Source organism: Puma concolor, chromosome F2, assembly GCF_028749965.1.
Source record: "Puma concolor isolate L17-30 chromosome F2, mPumCon1.1.hap2, whole genome shotgun sequence".
Taxonomy (NCBI): Eukaryota; Metazoa; Chordata; class Mammalia; order Carnivora; family Felidae; genus Puma; species Puma concolor.
Window position 1 is genome coordinate 20,744,086 of NC_141684.1, and position 14,272 is coordinate 20,758,357.

At 41.2% G+C, this 14,272-nt stretch overlaps 1 protein-coding gene and 1 long non-coding RNA gene across 2 annotated transcripts in view; one reads left to right on the plus strand and one right to left on the minus strand.

Annotated features, from left to right (window-relative positions):
* TNFRSF11B (TNF receptor superfamily member 11b) overlaps window positions 1–14,272 on the plus strand; it is a 29,278-nt gene that overhangs the window by 13,758 nt on the left and 1,248 nt on the right. The window contains exons 2-4 of the mRNA XM_086695943.1: window positions 5,088–5,457; window positions 9,105–9,296; window positions 11,845–12,069. Coding sequence (XP_086552069.1) covers window positions 5,088–5,457; window positions 9,105–9,296; window positions 11,845–12,069 — 787 coding nt within the window. The remainder of the gene's footprint in view (window positions 1–5,087; window positions 5,458–9,104; window positions 9,297–11,844; window positions 12,070–14,272) is intronic.
* The window catches only part of LOC147571878 (uncharacterized), a 256,853-nt gene continuing 255,100 nt past the window's right edge, over window positions 12,520–14,272 (minus strand). Inside the window, exon 12 of the long non-coding RNA XR_015247017.1 lies at window positions 12,520–14,069. This is a non-coding gene — a long non-coding RNA (uncharacterized LOC147571878). The remainder of the gene's footprint in view (window positions 14,070–14,272) is intronic.

Here is a 14,272-nt window from a genome sequence, read left to right on the forward strand (position 1 = left end):
TCCCAAACCAAGTAGTTATTTCAAGCTGTGCGTGGGCTCCTTTTAATGAATTTTCCATAAACGGAAACCCACTAGGTCACTCATGGTTCTGTATACCAGGGAGCAAGCCCAGTAGTATGGAATTGGCTGTACTGCATAATGCAAAAATAAATTTGCTGGAGGAAGTATATTCTTCTTTTGTCCTTTAGGACGAAGCATATACCAGTAAAGTGCTCTAGTCAAATCACCATCTGAGAAATTTCTATCTTGGTAGCTTTGGATGAGTAAGAGCTAGTCTCTGTACAAAAAAAAAAAAATAGTGTGTTAGGTCTCAATTTTAGACTATAGCATAAATGAGAACATTTGGTAAATGTTAAAAGGTTTGACAAAAAACCCCAGTATTCTATGGAACATGCTCTGGGTTTGAATTGTGCTTCCACTAGTTAGCGTGACGTAGGACAGTTACTTATTCATTCTAAGACTCATTCTTGTAGCTGGTAGAAACTTAATAATAATAATAAAACATCCTAATGTAGATACAAACCAAATATCCTAAAGACTGTTTTTTGTTCTACTGCCTATCACAGAGTAGAGATTTCATGCATACATGTTAGAATGGAATAGACAAACCAGAATTCCATCTTCATTTTGTCCGTTTTTTGTTGCCTGCACATACCATTACTATACTACTCGACTTCCTAAATATTGGGAATTCTAATTAGAAATTTTGTATATTTGGGACTAAGAGTTAGATGATTAATAGATAAATCAATTAAAACCTTTAATAATTAAAATTGTGCACATATATCATAAACTAAAACATTTAAATAAACATTTATCCACCTGTGTTTTGAGATTTGGCCAAGGCTTTTCCTGGAATCTGTTTGCTAACTGAAATCCTATGTTGTCTTTCTTCCAGAACCCTGATCTATGATGTATTGCCCATCCATTTCAACTCTGGTACTTAAAGACCAGTTTATGAAACAAACTGATTACTCTAGATATTCCCCCCATTTTGTTATTATAATTGTCTCAGCTACTCCAAAGTCTATAGTAGACTTTTGTTTTTGCTTCTTTGTGGTTCCTCTTTATCAAGTTATTCCCAAATCTTTTTCATAGAAAAATAATTTTTTCACACCCATGTTTGTTGATTTACATAACATTTCGTTGAATTACCTAAGGATAATTACAACTAGAGCATATACAGATATATACGTACAACTGGCATAAACAGATTCAGCAACAAACGTACAACTGACTTTGGTGAAGTACCAACTCCATGGTAAAAGCAGATGAAAGATGGTGTGTTAGAGAAGTACCTGAGAATTCAGGGTACTGGGGCATCAGTTGGTTCTACAGAGGGAGTAGAAGGCATGCGTGAGTGTAAGAAGTGCAGACTGGAAAAGAGGATTCTCCTGTAAAAAAGTGGTTTCACAAATAAACTGGTGCAAGAAGTAGGAAGGGAGTTAAAGCAAGACACTTGTTGCTAAGTCCATTAGCTAATTAAGTGCTATCAAAGCACAGAATCTTACAACGGTAGAGCTCCAAAAGGCTTTGGAGAGCAACTAATTCAAACCACTCTCCACCATCCTCCACTAACATTTGATAAATGAGGAAAGATGTTTGGGTTGAGATAGACAATTCTTTTAACCACTGTCCACCAGTGGCTTCAGATCAGGGCGGGGTAGGGGAGGAAGCACGAGATTGGAGGCCTCTCAGATTCCCTTCAAGCACAGGTGCTCTACACCAAAGGATGGATGGATAGAGAATGGGAGGAGGAAGAAAGAAAAAATAGAGAAAAATCCCATTTACCTTTTCTTTAAAAGTCAAACATAAAACACCAAAACCAGAAAACAGAAAACCCTTCTACAGAAAGCACTTTGTGCTTCTGCAGACACACCTATGCACCTTTCCTAGCTTTTGCAGATGTTCATCAGTGGTTATGCATTTTACACAGAAATTTATTTTTGAACTCCTATATTTAAGTGCCACCAACTGACAAAGGAGATGGAACCAATGTTAAGATGATGTGTTCTCCTCTGGCATGTTTTTCATTGCTTTTCCAGGAAGTGCTGAAGAAACTAAGAGACAGGACAGGACTGAGATGAAGAGCCCTATTGATCTTGCCCATCCTCTGTCCAGTAACTAGTTCCAGAAATTCTGTGCGGGAATTGGGGCTAACCAGAGATTGAGACTTAACCTCCAGTTTTGGCCACACAGTTCTGTCTTTTTACCAAAGTGGAAAAGCTTCAAATAAAACACAGAGGCCCAATAGAAAGTTGCTAAAAACAAGTTATTTTGTAGTTCCTCAAGGCTTTCTGATTTTTAAAAATATATATGATAATCCCATTTGGTAGCCTTGGAGAAATGACCTTCACTAATATAATTGCCCTCTAATCCTTAAGTCAACCTTATTTATTCATTTCTCTGTGGATTCCTCTTACCTCAACTTCCCTGTATTTTGAAGAAATGGCAACCAATTTCCAAAGCATGGTTTCAGGAAACCAACAGTGTCACGTCCAGTTGCCTAGAAAAATATAAATTGCATCAGTGTTCTTGGTCAGATCTTCTATTTGTGTGGCTCCTTCTAGTGAGGAACACAGGCAGCATGTGGGGGGTTTCCCATCCCATACTCGTCACATCTTGGTCAGGGAGAAAAGAGTCAGCTCGTGAGTAAATGGGCGCAAGTCAACCATGTTGAAGTGAGAAAGGGGGAATGCTGGGGAGTCAGGCTGGAGGATGGTCTTTCAGGAAATCAAACGTGAACAGCAAGAGAGAAAAGCATTTCTTCTTGCTTCCGTGTGTCTGCAAATCGAATCAGGAAAACTTCATTCCCTAGCATTGAAGATTTTAGAAATATTTAAGCCAAATCTACACACGGTAGCATAATACATTCAAATGACCAGGTAGCCACAAAGCTTTTTCTTCTTGCCTTGTTTCCTTCAAAACGTTGAGCGCTATTTGTAATTATTTATGTCTTCGCTTCTTGCCATCTGCCCCCTCACTAGACCGTAAACTCCTTAAAGGCAAGGACCATCTTTGTTTTGTGCACCATTATATGCTGAGTATGCTGAGTTATGCCTGGTACACAGCCGGTGCTCAACAAATGTGTGTTGAATGAAGAAATGGATTCCGTATTTCTGAAAGTCTCAGAGCAAACCAGAATTTCCACCCACTACTGGCTCATTTTTTCTGTCTCCTAATGTCAGTGTATTTCATTTGTGCCAATAGAAAGCCCCAGGGAAATTCAAGAAGTATTTTCCCCAGAAACCCTCAGGTCATGAGGGTATCTTGAGAAGGCCCCTGGAGCAGCCCTGATTTTGCCCTGTATTCTACTTTTTGTTGGTTAGGAGTCCTTTAGGTCACAGAACTCTGAAAATTACTCTTGGTTCAAAGGTCCATGGCCCAAGGTGAGATATTTTGTTCTTTTCTTCTGGTTTATTAGCTCATGTTGGGTTCAGTCAGCCCTGACGCCTGTCATGTTCCAGTAAGAAGTGAATGATGTTAATTAGATTAAAATGCCCAAATGCTTATGAAAAAGGCCATTCTTCACCTTTGTCACTCCTACTTCAAAAGGGAGTGCTGTTTCCTTAGCTTGGCATACTTTTCCCAGGTCAAGGGGCTCGCTTCTGTGAGATTTTCTGTGTTCTGCAAAGAAGAGGAGTTTGGAAAAAATTATTGTGTTTGGTCTGCCACCTCCCCAAAGCCTGAAAATAGTCAGTGTCGATCCCTGTACCGTAAACAAACAATAAAAACCAAATAAACCACCCCTACACAGAGACAACACTGTTTCTTCTGAGCGTGTACTTTCTGTAGTTAGTGCGAAGAACTACTCCAATGTTCCCTTGAAGACATTTTCAGATCTAGAATACAAGACAGAACACCCGTGGGCACTCTCCCCCACAAAATTGTCTCTCTCCTGCTGCACTAGACCTCTTCCTGACATTATGTATGGAAACTTCCAGAACCCTGGCTGGAAAACCCTGAGGTTTTTCCCAGTCAACATGAAGAGAAGTGGTCATTTAATTTTCGAGACATTATTTACCTAGGAGAGTCCAGAGTAGGCCATATGATGTTCTGGAGGAAATATGAATCTTAAAATTCTAGGAATCTTTCCAGCGAATTGCAGGCTCCATGAGGACGAGAGTTAGGTCTTACTTATCAGCACATTCCTGATATATTCCTGATAGGCATTCAGAGCCTAGCTGCTGCATGAATGAATGAATGATCAGGATGACTGTTGATGTAATCATGCAGTCTTCACACATCACCAACTCTTTATTTCACTATACATTCAGAATCAAGTCTCGGAATGGGAAAACTGAAAGAGAGATAGCATCTAGTCCTAAATACAGCTACTGTGACCTCCCATTTAAATGTCATTAATCACCCACCTTCCCTTCCATGTTTCCAGTCTCTTTGCCTTGCTTGTTTTTTGTTTTTGTTTTTTTTTTAACAACACTTACCTTCTAGCACATAATTTATCCGTAATTTGTTATTTATTCTCTTGCCCACCCCCCAAGAGCAGGGATTCCTGAATGTTTTACTTACTGCTGCATTCTGATTGCCCAGCACAGAGCTTGGCACATATTAATGGCTCTGTAACTATTTATGAAGTGGATAAATGAAAGAATCATTACTGAGGATGGACTCCACGCATCGGAGTCACTGCAGGAATATTTTTAAGCCCCCTGATCTCACCTTCACACCCGTGGAATCTGAATGGGCAGTAGAAGTATGAGTGCCAAGAGTCTGCATTTTATCGGGGAGTCTAGGAGATTCTGGCATAGCTGTTTTGAGAACCACTAATGCATCCAACTCACTAATCGAGACATAATCCTGAAGCCCAGGGAGATAAAGCCTCCTGTCACCCATGAGCCTGGGTTTGCTTACTATAATGTGTGTTGCCAGCCCCGTCTTGGCCTTTGAGAGTAAGCTACTGGAGGCGAAAATCATGGCTTCTGAACTTACTTTGTGTGGTGCAGCCCTGCAGGCAGGAAGATAATGAGGCTTCATGTAGTAAAGGACTTTTGGAGTCTGACGGCACCTTTGCCCCGAAGAGCCACCCTGTCTCCGTGCTAATGTGCCGCCGTTTCCCTCTCTCCTAGTTCCTGGACATCTCCATTAAATGGACCACCCAGGAAACCTTTCCTCCAAAGTACCTTCACTATGACCCAGAAACCTCGCGTCAGCTGATGTGTGACAAATGTCCTCCCGGCACCTTCCTAAAACAGCACTGTACGGCCAGGCAGAAGACCGTGTGTGCGCCTTGTCCCAACCACTACTACACAGACAAGTGGCACACCAGTGACGAGTGTCTGTACTGCACAACGGTGTGCAAGGAGCTGCAGTACGTCAAGCAGGAGTGCAGTCGCACCCACAACCGCGTGTGCGAGTGCGAGGAAGGGCGCTACCTCGAGGTTGAGTTCTGCCTGAAGCACAGAAGCTGCCCCCCCGGGTTTGGAGTGCTCCACGCTGGTACGCATTGGCTTTCAGCGCGCGGCAAAATTAACGAGATCGCACAAAGTCAGGTAGTAGCGAAGGTTTAAGGGAACACTTCTGCCCCGATTATATTATAGGATAGCAAATTGCAAAGGTAATGGAACCTGCTCGGTACGTGCTATGTGTCTGGATTGCTGCCAGAGGACCATTTCTCGGAGGAACACTTTGCCACGCTGGGGCAATTTGGTAACAAATCTCAAGTGTGGCAAACTGCCCTCTAATGAGATGCGTGATGGATTGCTCTTTTTTAAAGGGGACACACTGTGAGTTGCACTGTTTATAGCTGATATATGATACCCCTATGTTTCCCTTCAGCATGGACAGCTTCAGACTGCTGTGCTTTTTGACAAACATCAGAAATGATAATTGATACCAAGAGAGTAATTAGACTGATATTAATGAGGCTCTGGAGTGCTAACAATGAGCAGTTACAATTAATTATGTAAAAAATGCGAATGGTTAGGGGAAATGCATTTCATCATTAAAAATGAAGCTAGTTCTTCCCTTGGTGTGGGAGTCGAGTGTCTGTGAGGGTAAAGACCAGCAGCATCTCTAAAATGAGCTTATTCTTTATCTGAGACAAAACAGATTGTCAAGTCAAGAGTAAGTGCTTGTCTACAAACAAAGTACTTTCTCGTTTTGCATTTTGAACAGCGTAGGTTAAGACCAGCGTGCATTGAATCTTTTAAAGCTGCAACCTACATTTTTCCCTATCACATTCATGAAGCTTCCGATGTAGTGTGTATTCTCGAGTGACTTGGGAAAATTAAGAATATTCCCTTACTTTAGCAGTATCCCTGGTCTCTACCCACTAGGTGCCAATAGCACTCTTCCCCCAGTTGTGATGACCAAAAATGTCTCCAGACATTGCCAGTTGTCTCCTGGATGCCAAAACTGCCCAAGGTTGAGGACCACTGGTTTAGAGGATGCTAATTATTTGTAATTATTTTAACGTTCAGAAGTTGTGATACACACAGCCTAAATTACTGGATGGCAGATACTTTCGGTTTAAAGGCATACATAGGAAACATGCATAAATTGAAATCTATTTCGTTTCCTAAGTTGTGAATCGTAGACAAACAATTGTAGGAGGTGCACACCGAATGAGTGTTCCTTAAAATGTCTCCAGCGTGACTATTTGAGGGAGAAATTGGTGACACTTCCTAGCTTTTATCAGATGATTCTTTCGGATTCAAAAGCTAAGCCAAATTGTAGGGGGTAAAACTCACCCAACAAAAACAAATCCATTTAATGCAATTCAGTAAGTTGCATGCATATGCAGGAAAATTAATTAAGCAGGGACCATGCAGCTTGGAAACTAGAAAAGTTTGGGAAATAATGGCAATATAAGGAAATTTTCTCACGTAAGCGTGAAAATGTGTTTGTGGAATGAAGTCAGCACTCAGTCAGAAGAGTTAGACACAGATACACATTTTATTTTGTGGCACCACCATGGGGTTTATTTACCTGTCCCTCCCTGAAAACCCACGGAGCAGTTCCTCAGGGAATATAAGAGGTTTCCAGCCCGAAGAGAAGGAAGGACTATGTGGTGTTATTCCAAAGAGTATTAGCCATTCCGTGCTGTTGTTGCTTTGAAGTCAGATCATCTCCTCTCCACGTTTTACTGACTTTGTTCTGTCTGTGAGTCCTGTAATTCCTGTGCCGTTCCTTATGGCTGGAATGGTGACATCCTTAACTGGAAAGCAGAGCTCCTCTCCCCATTATGGTATCTCATATTTTGCCTGTCAGATTATACCTTTTATATTTCCACTGATATTAATAAGGCAAAATCATTTACTTAGATAGATAAATCTTTATTTTTCCATAAAGCTCTAACAATGGTAGAAGAAGGAAGTCCTGCTCAGGAAGGCCATTACATAAGGCCTCCAAATGTATTAAGAAACATTTACTTCCATTAGTCTTGGATTCTGTTTGTTAAAGAACTTTACAGGCGACATCACCTGAAAGAATGTCTTATATCTTTGACTTTCTCATCGGATGCATGGCAAGACCCAAGTCCTCAACACGTATCTGAAGAATGACAAGATTCTTCTTCGTGCAGTTTGCTTTCCAGAACGTGTGTCAGTTGGCAGAGGGAGACTTGGATCCAGATGGCCAAGTCCACTGATTCCCAGTGTGTTAGCAATGAAAGAATACTATGGAATTCTCGCCCAAACACCTCTGCTTATGATTTTGTAGGAACTGGTGTGGAGCTGGATCCCACTTAAGGGGAGAGGTGTAGTAAGAAAGTACTTAAAAAATTAGACCTCTGTGTAAGTTTTTTTCCTAACACGATGTCACTGCAAAGATGGAAATGGCATGTGAAAGTTTTGGGCTTGTAGTTTGACCCTTCCTCTTTTTTTCCTGCCAGCCCTTTGTCATTTTTACTGGTCAATGCATCATCATCAATCCCGTTAGAAGAGGCAGGAGCTAAAACTAGAGCCAAATCATTTTGCTCTGTTCCTTCCTTCCTTCCTTCCTTCCTTCCTTCCTTCCTTCCTTCCTTCCTCCTTCCTTCTCTTTCTTTCTTTCTCTCTCTCTCTCTCTCCTTCCCTCCCTTCCTTTCTCTTTCTCTCTTCTGGTTTTGAAACAATGAAGTGGGAGGTTTGCATCTTTAATAAATGAAGTTTATTAACTTTCTGTAGCTTTCATGGTGTCTCTTTTGTATTTGTTATCTCCCCTGAGCCAGAATTGGCCTGGAAAAGCTACATTTGAATATTGAAGTCTGAATCTGTTCAACTAGCTTACACTAGATGGAGGTATTTTCATATGCAAATACCCTATAATGTATAATCTAGCCACGCATAATAGAGCCAAGGCTTTGAAGGTATTTATCTTTAGTTGTTGACTGGTTGAAATTTTTCTAATCAGTGAGTTCTCCAAACTTATCAAGTATCTTTCCACCATGAAATAAAATGCCCTTGCAGTCACCCTTCCCAGAAATTTTAACGACTGTGCTCTTTTAAAACTCAATAGTTTAAGCAAACGGTATATCATCTCCCATTTACCGTGTAGCTTAACTGCAGTCTTAAGCTTTGGAGTCACTGACCAACTTTATTGCCACCTTCAAAAGTTTATTATAATGTTGTAAATTTTTACTTCTCAAGGTTAGCATACTTATGTGTTGCTTCACAATTAGGATTCAGGAAAGACAACTTCAGTGGGCACCGCTTGGAATTTAACGACATGGCATTCAGTGGGTACTGATCTCAAAGAATGACATTACCGCAGGTACACAGCAGTTATCTTCATGATTTTCCAGCAGAAATGTGTGAAGAATTATGGTTGACAACAAGACTTTACCAATGCTTCGCACAGGCAGGACAGATGAACACCCCTATTCTTTCCTTTCCTCTTGTTTCCTGTTTTGTAGGTAACAGCAAAACACATTTGTGTTTGGATGACAGGGATGGGAGAGGCTGTAGCCTGAGGGGCTACTAACTGCAGAAGTTTTGTTCTCTCTGTCTAATGAAGGGAAAAATCAAAATGCCTCAAGTCTGTGCAACATAATAGTAGCAGTAAAAACCAAGTGAAAAGTCTTTCCAAGACTGTCTTTATTTAGAGAATGTCTGCTGCAAAAGTGTTTGGGAAGAGGGTGCTAAATTGCTTGGTATTTTCTGTAGGAACCCCGGAGCGAAATACAGTTTGCAAGAGATGTCCAGATGGGTTCTTCTCGAATGAGACGTCATCTAAAGCACCCTGTAGAAAACACACAAACTGCAGTGCATTTGGTCTCCTTCTAACTCAAAAAGGAAATGCAACTCACGACAACGTGTGTTCTGGAAACAGTGAATCGCCTCAAAAATGTGGAATAGGTAATTATATTTCAAAATGTCAGCCTTGTTGTACCGCTTCTGAATTGAATTCAAGACCCTCTGGCTCCCTTCTTAGCGAAACTCCTGTTTTCCCATTCTTGAATGTTAACCAGAGAAGATTGTTCTCTGTTCTCTATGCATGGCTGCTAACACCCTAAGTCAAAATCTCTCCAGAGGTTTCCCCATGTCATGATCGCACTCCCAAACTTGACTTTCTGCCTTTCACACTTGAATCAAACCTTACCCATGGGGAAAGGGGTGGTGTAAAGATTATGTCCAAGGCCAAACTAGCAGTCCAAATTGTAGAGGTTTTTGGTAAGTTCTGCATTTTCATCACTTTAAAAAAAAATTTTTTTTAGCGTTTATTTTTCAGAGACAGAGATAGTGAGCAGGGGAGGGGCAGAGAGAGGGAGACACAGAATCCCAAGCAGGCTCCAGGCTCCGGGCTGTCAGCACAAAGCCCAATGAGGGGCTTGAACTCAGGAACCGTGAGACCATGACCTGAGCCGATGTCGGATGCTTAACCGACTGAGCCACCCAAGCGCCCCATGCATTTTTATCACTTTTAAGAATAAAAAGTGACAGCTAAGAGGCACCATGACATAAATCGGTAACAAATCAGAAAATGCAAAAATCGGTTTTGTCATGTATGGTGTTATGGCCTACTGCCATATGGCGCAGAGAGGTTCTAAGTTCCTCTGGTTGTCCTAAACTCTGTATTCATGAAAGGCCACTAACTCCAAGCTCATGTGAATGCATCCCATGTTGGTGAGGACGCTCATCAGGATGGTGTCCTCACCTTGTCATTCTTACCACTAGACTAATGTCAGACCTTCCATGGAGGGTGCGGCACACTGATGATGACCTGCCTTTCGGCATTTAACCAGCTCGACTCTCCCCCAGCATCTTTTTATCTGACACAGAAGAATACGGAACATGGGAATGGGGCTGAGACATTTAAGATTCGAACCCTGTTCCAGCATTTTTTCCCCATGGAGTCAGAACCTTAGACAGATCATTCTTAAACAGTGGAACGAGGGAAGGGGGGACAAGAGGAGTGACTTCTAACTTTTACATTCTCTTTATTTTATTCATTTCTAATTTTATTGTTTTAAATCTTTTTTTTTTTTTTTTCTGAGAGAGAGAGTGTGCACACGTGTGCACACATGAGCAGGGGAGGGGCGGGGGGGGGAGAGAGAGAGAATCTCAAGCAGACTCCATGCTCCGTGCAGAGCCTGATGTGGGGCTTAATTCCATGACCATGAAATCAACACCCAAGATGAAATCAAAAGTCGGACACTTAACTGACTGAGCCACCCAGGCGCCCCTAATTTTTAGTTTTATCATTCATTGAGCACTTAGTATGTGCCGGGTACCTTTGCTACATGAGCTTTAAACTTTATGAAAACATGGTGAAGTTTGCTCAGGTTCAATATTGGTGGTGAAGAGACAAAGTCACAATTCAGACCCACGTCTGACGAATCCAAAGACAAACGCTTAATCCCTGGGATAAACAGATTCTACCCCCCTCAGGCCATGTACCTCTTTTCTTTAAAAAAAAATTTTTTTTTAAATTTTTTTAACGTTTATTCATTTTTGATAGAGACAGTTAACGGGAGAGGGGCAGAGAAAGAGGGAGACACAGAATCCAAAGCAGGCTCCAGGCTCTGGGCCATCAGCAGAGAGCCCGATGCGGGGCTCAAACTCACAAACTGTGAGATCCTGACCCGAGCAGAAGTCAGATGCTTAACCAACTGAGCCACCCAGGTGCCCCCATGGTACCTCTTTTCTAAACAACATATTTTTTGTGTTTTCTTATTTTCCCATGGAATATATGCTTATACATCTATATCCCTCCTTATTCTTAAAGGTAAACTATGTGTTTATGTGTGTGTAGAAAACAAAATACTACTCCAGATTGCTTTTCCAGGTCCCGTAAAGACAGTAATTATATTTGTTTTGACATTGATCTTGAAGTAACCTGTGGATGCCAACTAAACCTTTAATAGGATATTTAAGATCTACATTAAAATATGTTAATGTGGGGCACCTGGGTGGCTCAGTCAGTTAAGTGTCTGACTTCAGCTCAGGTCACGGTCTCATGGTTCCTGAGTTCTAGCCCTTGTCGGGCTCTGTGCTGACAGCTCAGAGCCTGGAGCCTGCTTCAGATTCTGTGTCTCCCTCTCTCTCTGCCCCTTCCCTGCTTGTGCTCTGTCTCTCTCTTTCTCTCCAGAATAAATAAAAAAACACTAAAAAAATTTTTTTTAATGTTAATGTGTACATTAGAATGTTTGCTACAATTCATTCATAGCAATATTTTTATTAGACATTTGTTTAAACTATCCCCCACAAATGCCCTAAGGACATAAGCCCATTTGGGTTGACATTCAGCTACCAAGACCAGCCAACAGAGGGTTGATTTTATTCAAATTTCACATTTTAACATACTGTATTTTGAAAAACCTTATGGTGCTGGCTTATTTATTTATTGTCCACTAGACTTCCAAGAATCCAGTTGTTAAGTAAATCTTGGTTTTCCCACCTTTAGATGTCACCCTGTGCGAGGAGGCATTCTTCAGGTTTGCTGTTCCTACAAAATTCACCCCTAACTGGCTTAGCCTCCTGGTAGACAATTTGCCTGGCACCAGGGTAAATGCGGAGAGTGTGGAAAAGATAAAGCGGCAATACAGTTCACAAGAACAAACTTTCCAGCTACTGAAGTTATGGAAACATCAAAACAAAGATCAAGATATGGTCAAGAAGATCTTCCAAGGTAGGGTAGCCTGAAATAAGCAGATTGATCAGAAATCAAAGACACTCATTTATCATAAACAAGAAGACGACAATGTACATGTTTAGTCGTGTGGATGGTGTTTGCCTTTCGGAATTATTCTTGGATTAAAGATGTTTTCACTAAGTGATCATGTAGAAGCTATCCCTAAAACAGTCCTGCATTCTCACCTCCTCAACACCCCAACTTTTTTTGTTTTTCAGCTTCTTTATTTTGAGAGAGCCAGAGCGAGTGAGAACAGGGAAGGGGTAGAAAGAGAGGAAGAGAGAGAGAATCCCAAGAGGATCTTTTCTCACTGGCAGCGCAGAGCCCCACGTGGGGCTCAAACTCACAAACTGCGAGATGGTGACCTGAACCCAAATCAAGACTTGGATGCTTATCCGACTGATCCACCCAGGCACCCCTCTTTTTTCATACCTCAACTTCTTTTTTAAGTGTATGAACACTCTAAAGTGAGAGACAGTTCATGTCAAATACTGGACCTCAGGAATCGCACCTCCACATCCCTTAGCAGTCTTATTAGCATCCCCTCTGTCCTACCTGGATGTCCTTTAGACACGTTGGATTTTCTCTTTCATTTCCACCAAGAAGCTATGCTGTATTTATTTGTTAATTATCTCCAGAGAGCCTCCAAGTGTCTTACAGATGTCCTCTCATTAATCCTCACAACATAGCCTATTTTAAAATTACCATTTTAATAGCATATGTTGTGAGGATTAATGAGATGAGGTCTGTAAAATGTTCGGGCTTCTTAGAGAAAAGGGCTGGTGAAAACCAAGTGCTCTCATGTTTTAAAGTTTTATAAAGAATCTTCTTTATAAACTGCGTGTGGGCACCTGGGTGGCTCCGTCAGTTAAGCGTCCAACTTCGGCTTGGGTCATGATCTCACAGTTCATGTGTTTGAGCCCCACGTCAGGCTCTGCGCTGATGGTGCAAAGCCTGCTTGGGATTCTCTTTCTCCCTCTCTCCGCCCCTTCCGCACACACACTCTCTCTTTCAAAATAAACGAATAAAAAAAAAAAGAAAGAAAGAAAATAAGAGAAATTGCATGGGGTGTTTGTGTGTGTGTGTGTGTGTGTGTTTGTGTGGACAGAATCCAAAGGGGAAAAGGAAGCTGCATGCAGTGTGGACTATAAGCTTTAGGATACACAGTGGAAAGAGTTCTGACTTCAGTTAGCATTGGGAAGGCATGCCTGAAAGAAGGAAGAAGGTTTTCTTGATGCAGACGATGTCAGTGAGAAGCCCATCTGCTCTTTACCTGTCACTAGTTAGATGACTGTGGAGTCCTACACTTCCTGAAAAGCTTCCACCATCTGAAACTGAGGCAGCAGATTTTAGGACACTGAGATCTTTGACAGCTGAATGCTTTCACTTGAGCAAAGAGTAAAGTTTTCTTCTGTTTTTGGCAAACAAAATGTATTCTTTGAAAGTATAATTAGCCCCGAAGCAGGAAAAAAAGGGGGGGGGGGCGGTGAGCGGGTGGGATACAGAATCAGAGACTGTTAGAATTGGAAGGGGCCACATTCTGTTTCATAAATAAGGACATTTCATCCCCAAAAGATGAACTGACTTGCCTTAGGGCTTACAGACAGTAAATGACTCATGTCATTAATGGAAATGTTAGATACTCCCTCTTAGGTTTATGTCCTAGCTCGTTACCAAATTATTCTCTAGGCCATATGCATCCTACCATTCTTTGTCCTCATATTAGTGGGTTTTCAGATCTTCTCTGTAGTAATCCTCAGGTGCTATTTATTTTAAAGACCATTCGTCACACCTAACTCTTCAAATATCAACTAGTACATATCAAATATCAACTAGTGAAAGTTTATATTACAAAATTGCTAACTTGAATACTTATATTTCTACTTTTCTGAAATGTTATGGTTTTAATTTTTCTTAGAAAACAGAGAGTGATGCATTTATAGTATTTTACTGTTCATTTCCAAAATTAGGGCTTTTCACAAAGCTTTGTCGGATGCCTAGAATACATAAAGCATATTATCATTTATAACAAGAAATAATATTTAACTCATTTCTCACCAATAACTAGCATTACTTAACCTTCCTTTGCCACCATAAAAAGGAAGGAGAAGGTTATCCTTAAAGTAAATTTATGAAATTCTGGGAGAACCTTCTTTTGCCTCACAGTAGTTTTGTGGTGGTGGCCTTGGAGTATGCATTA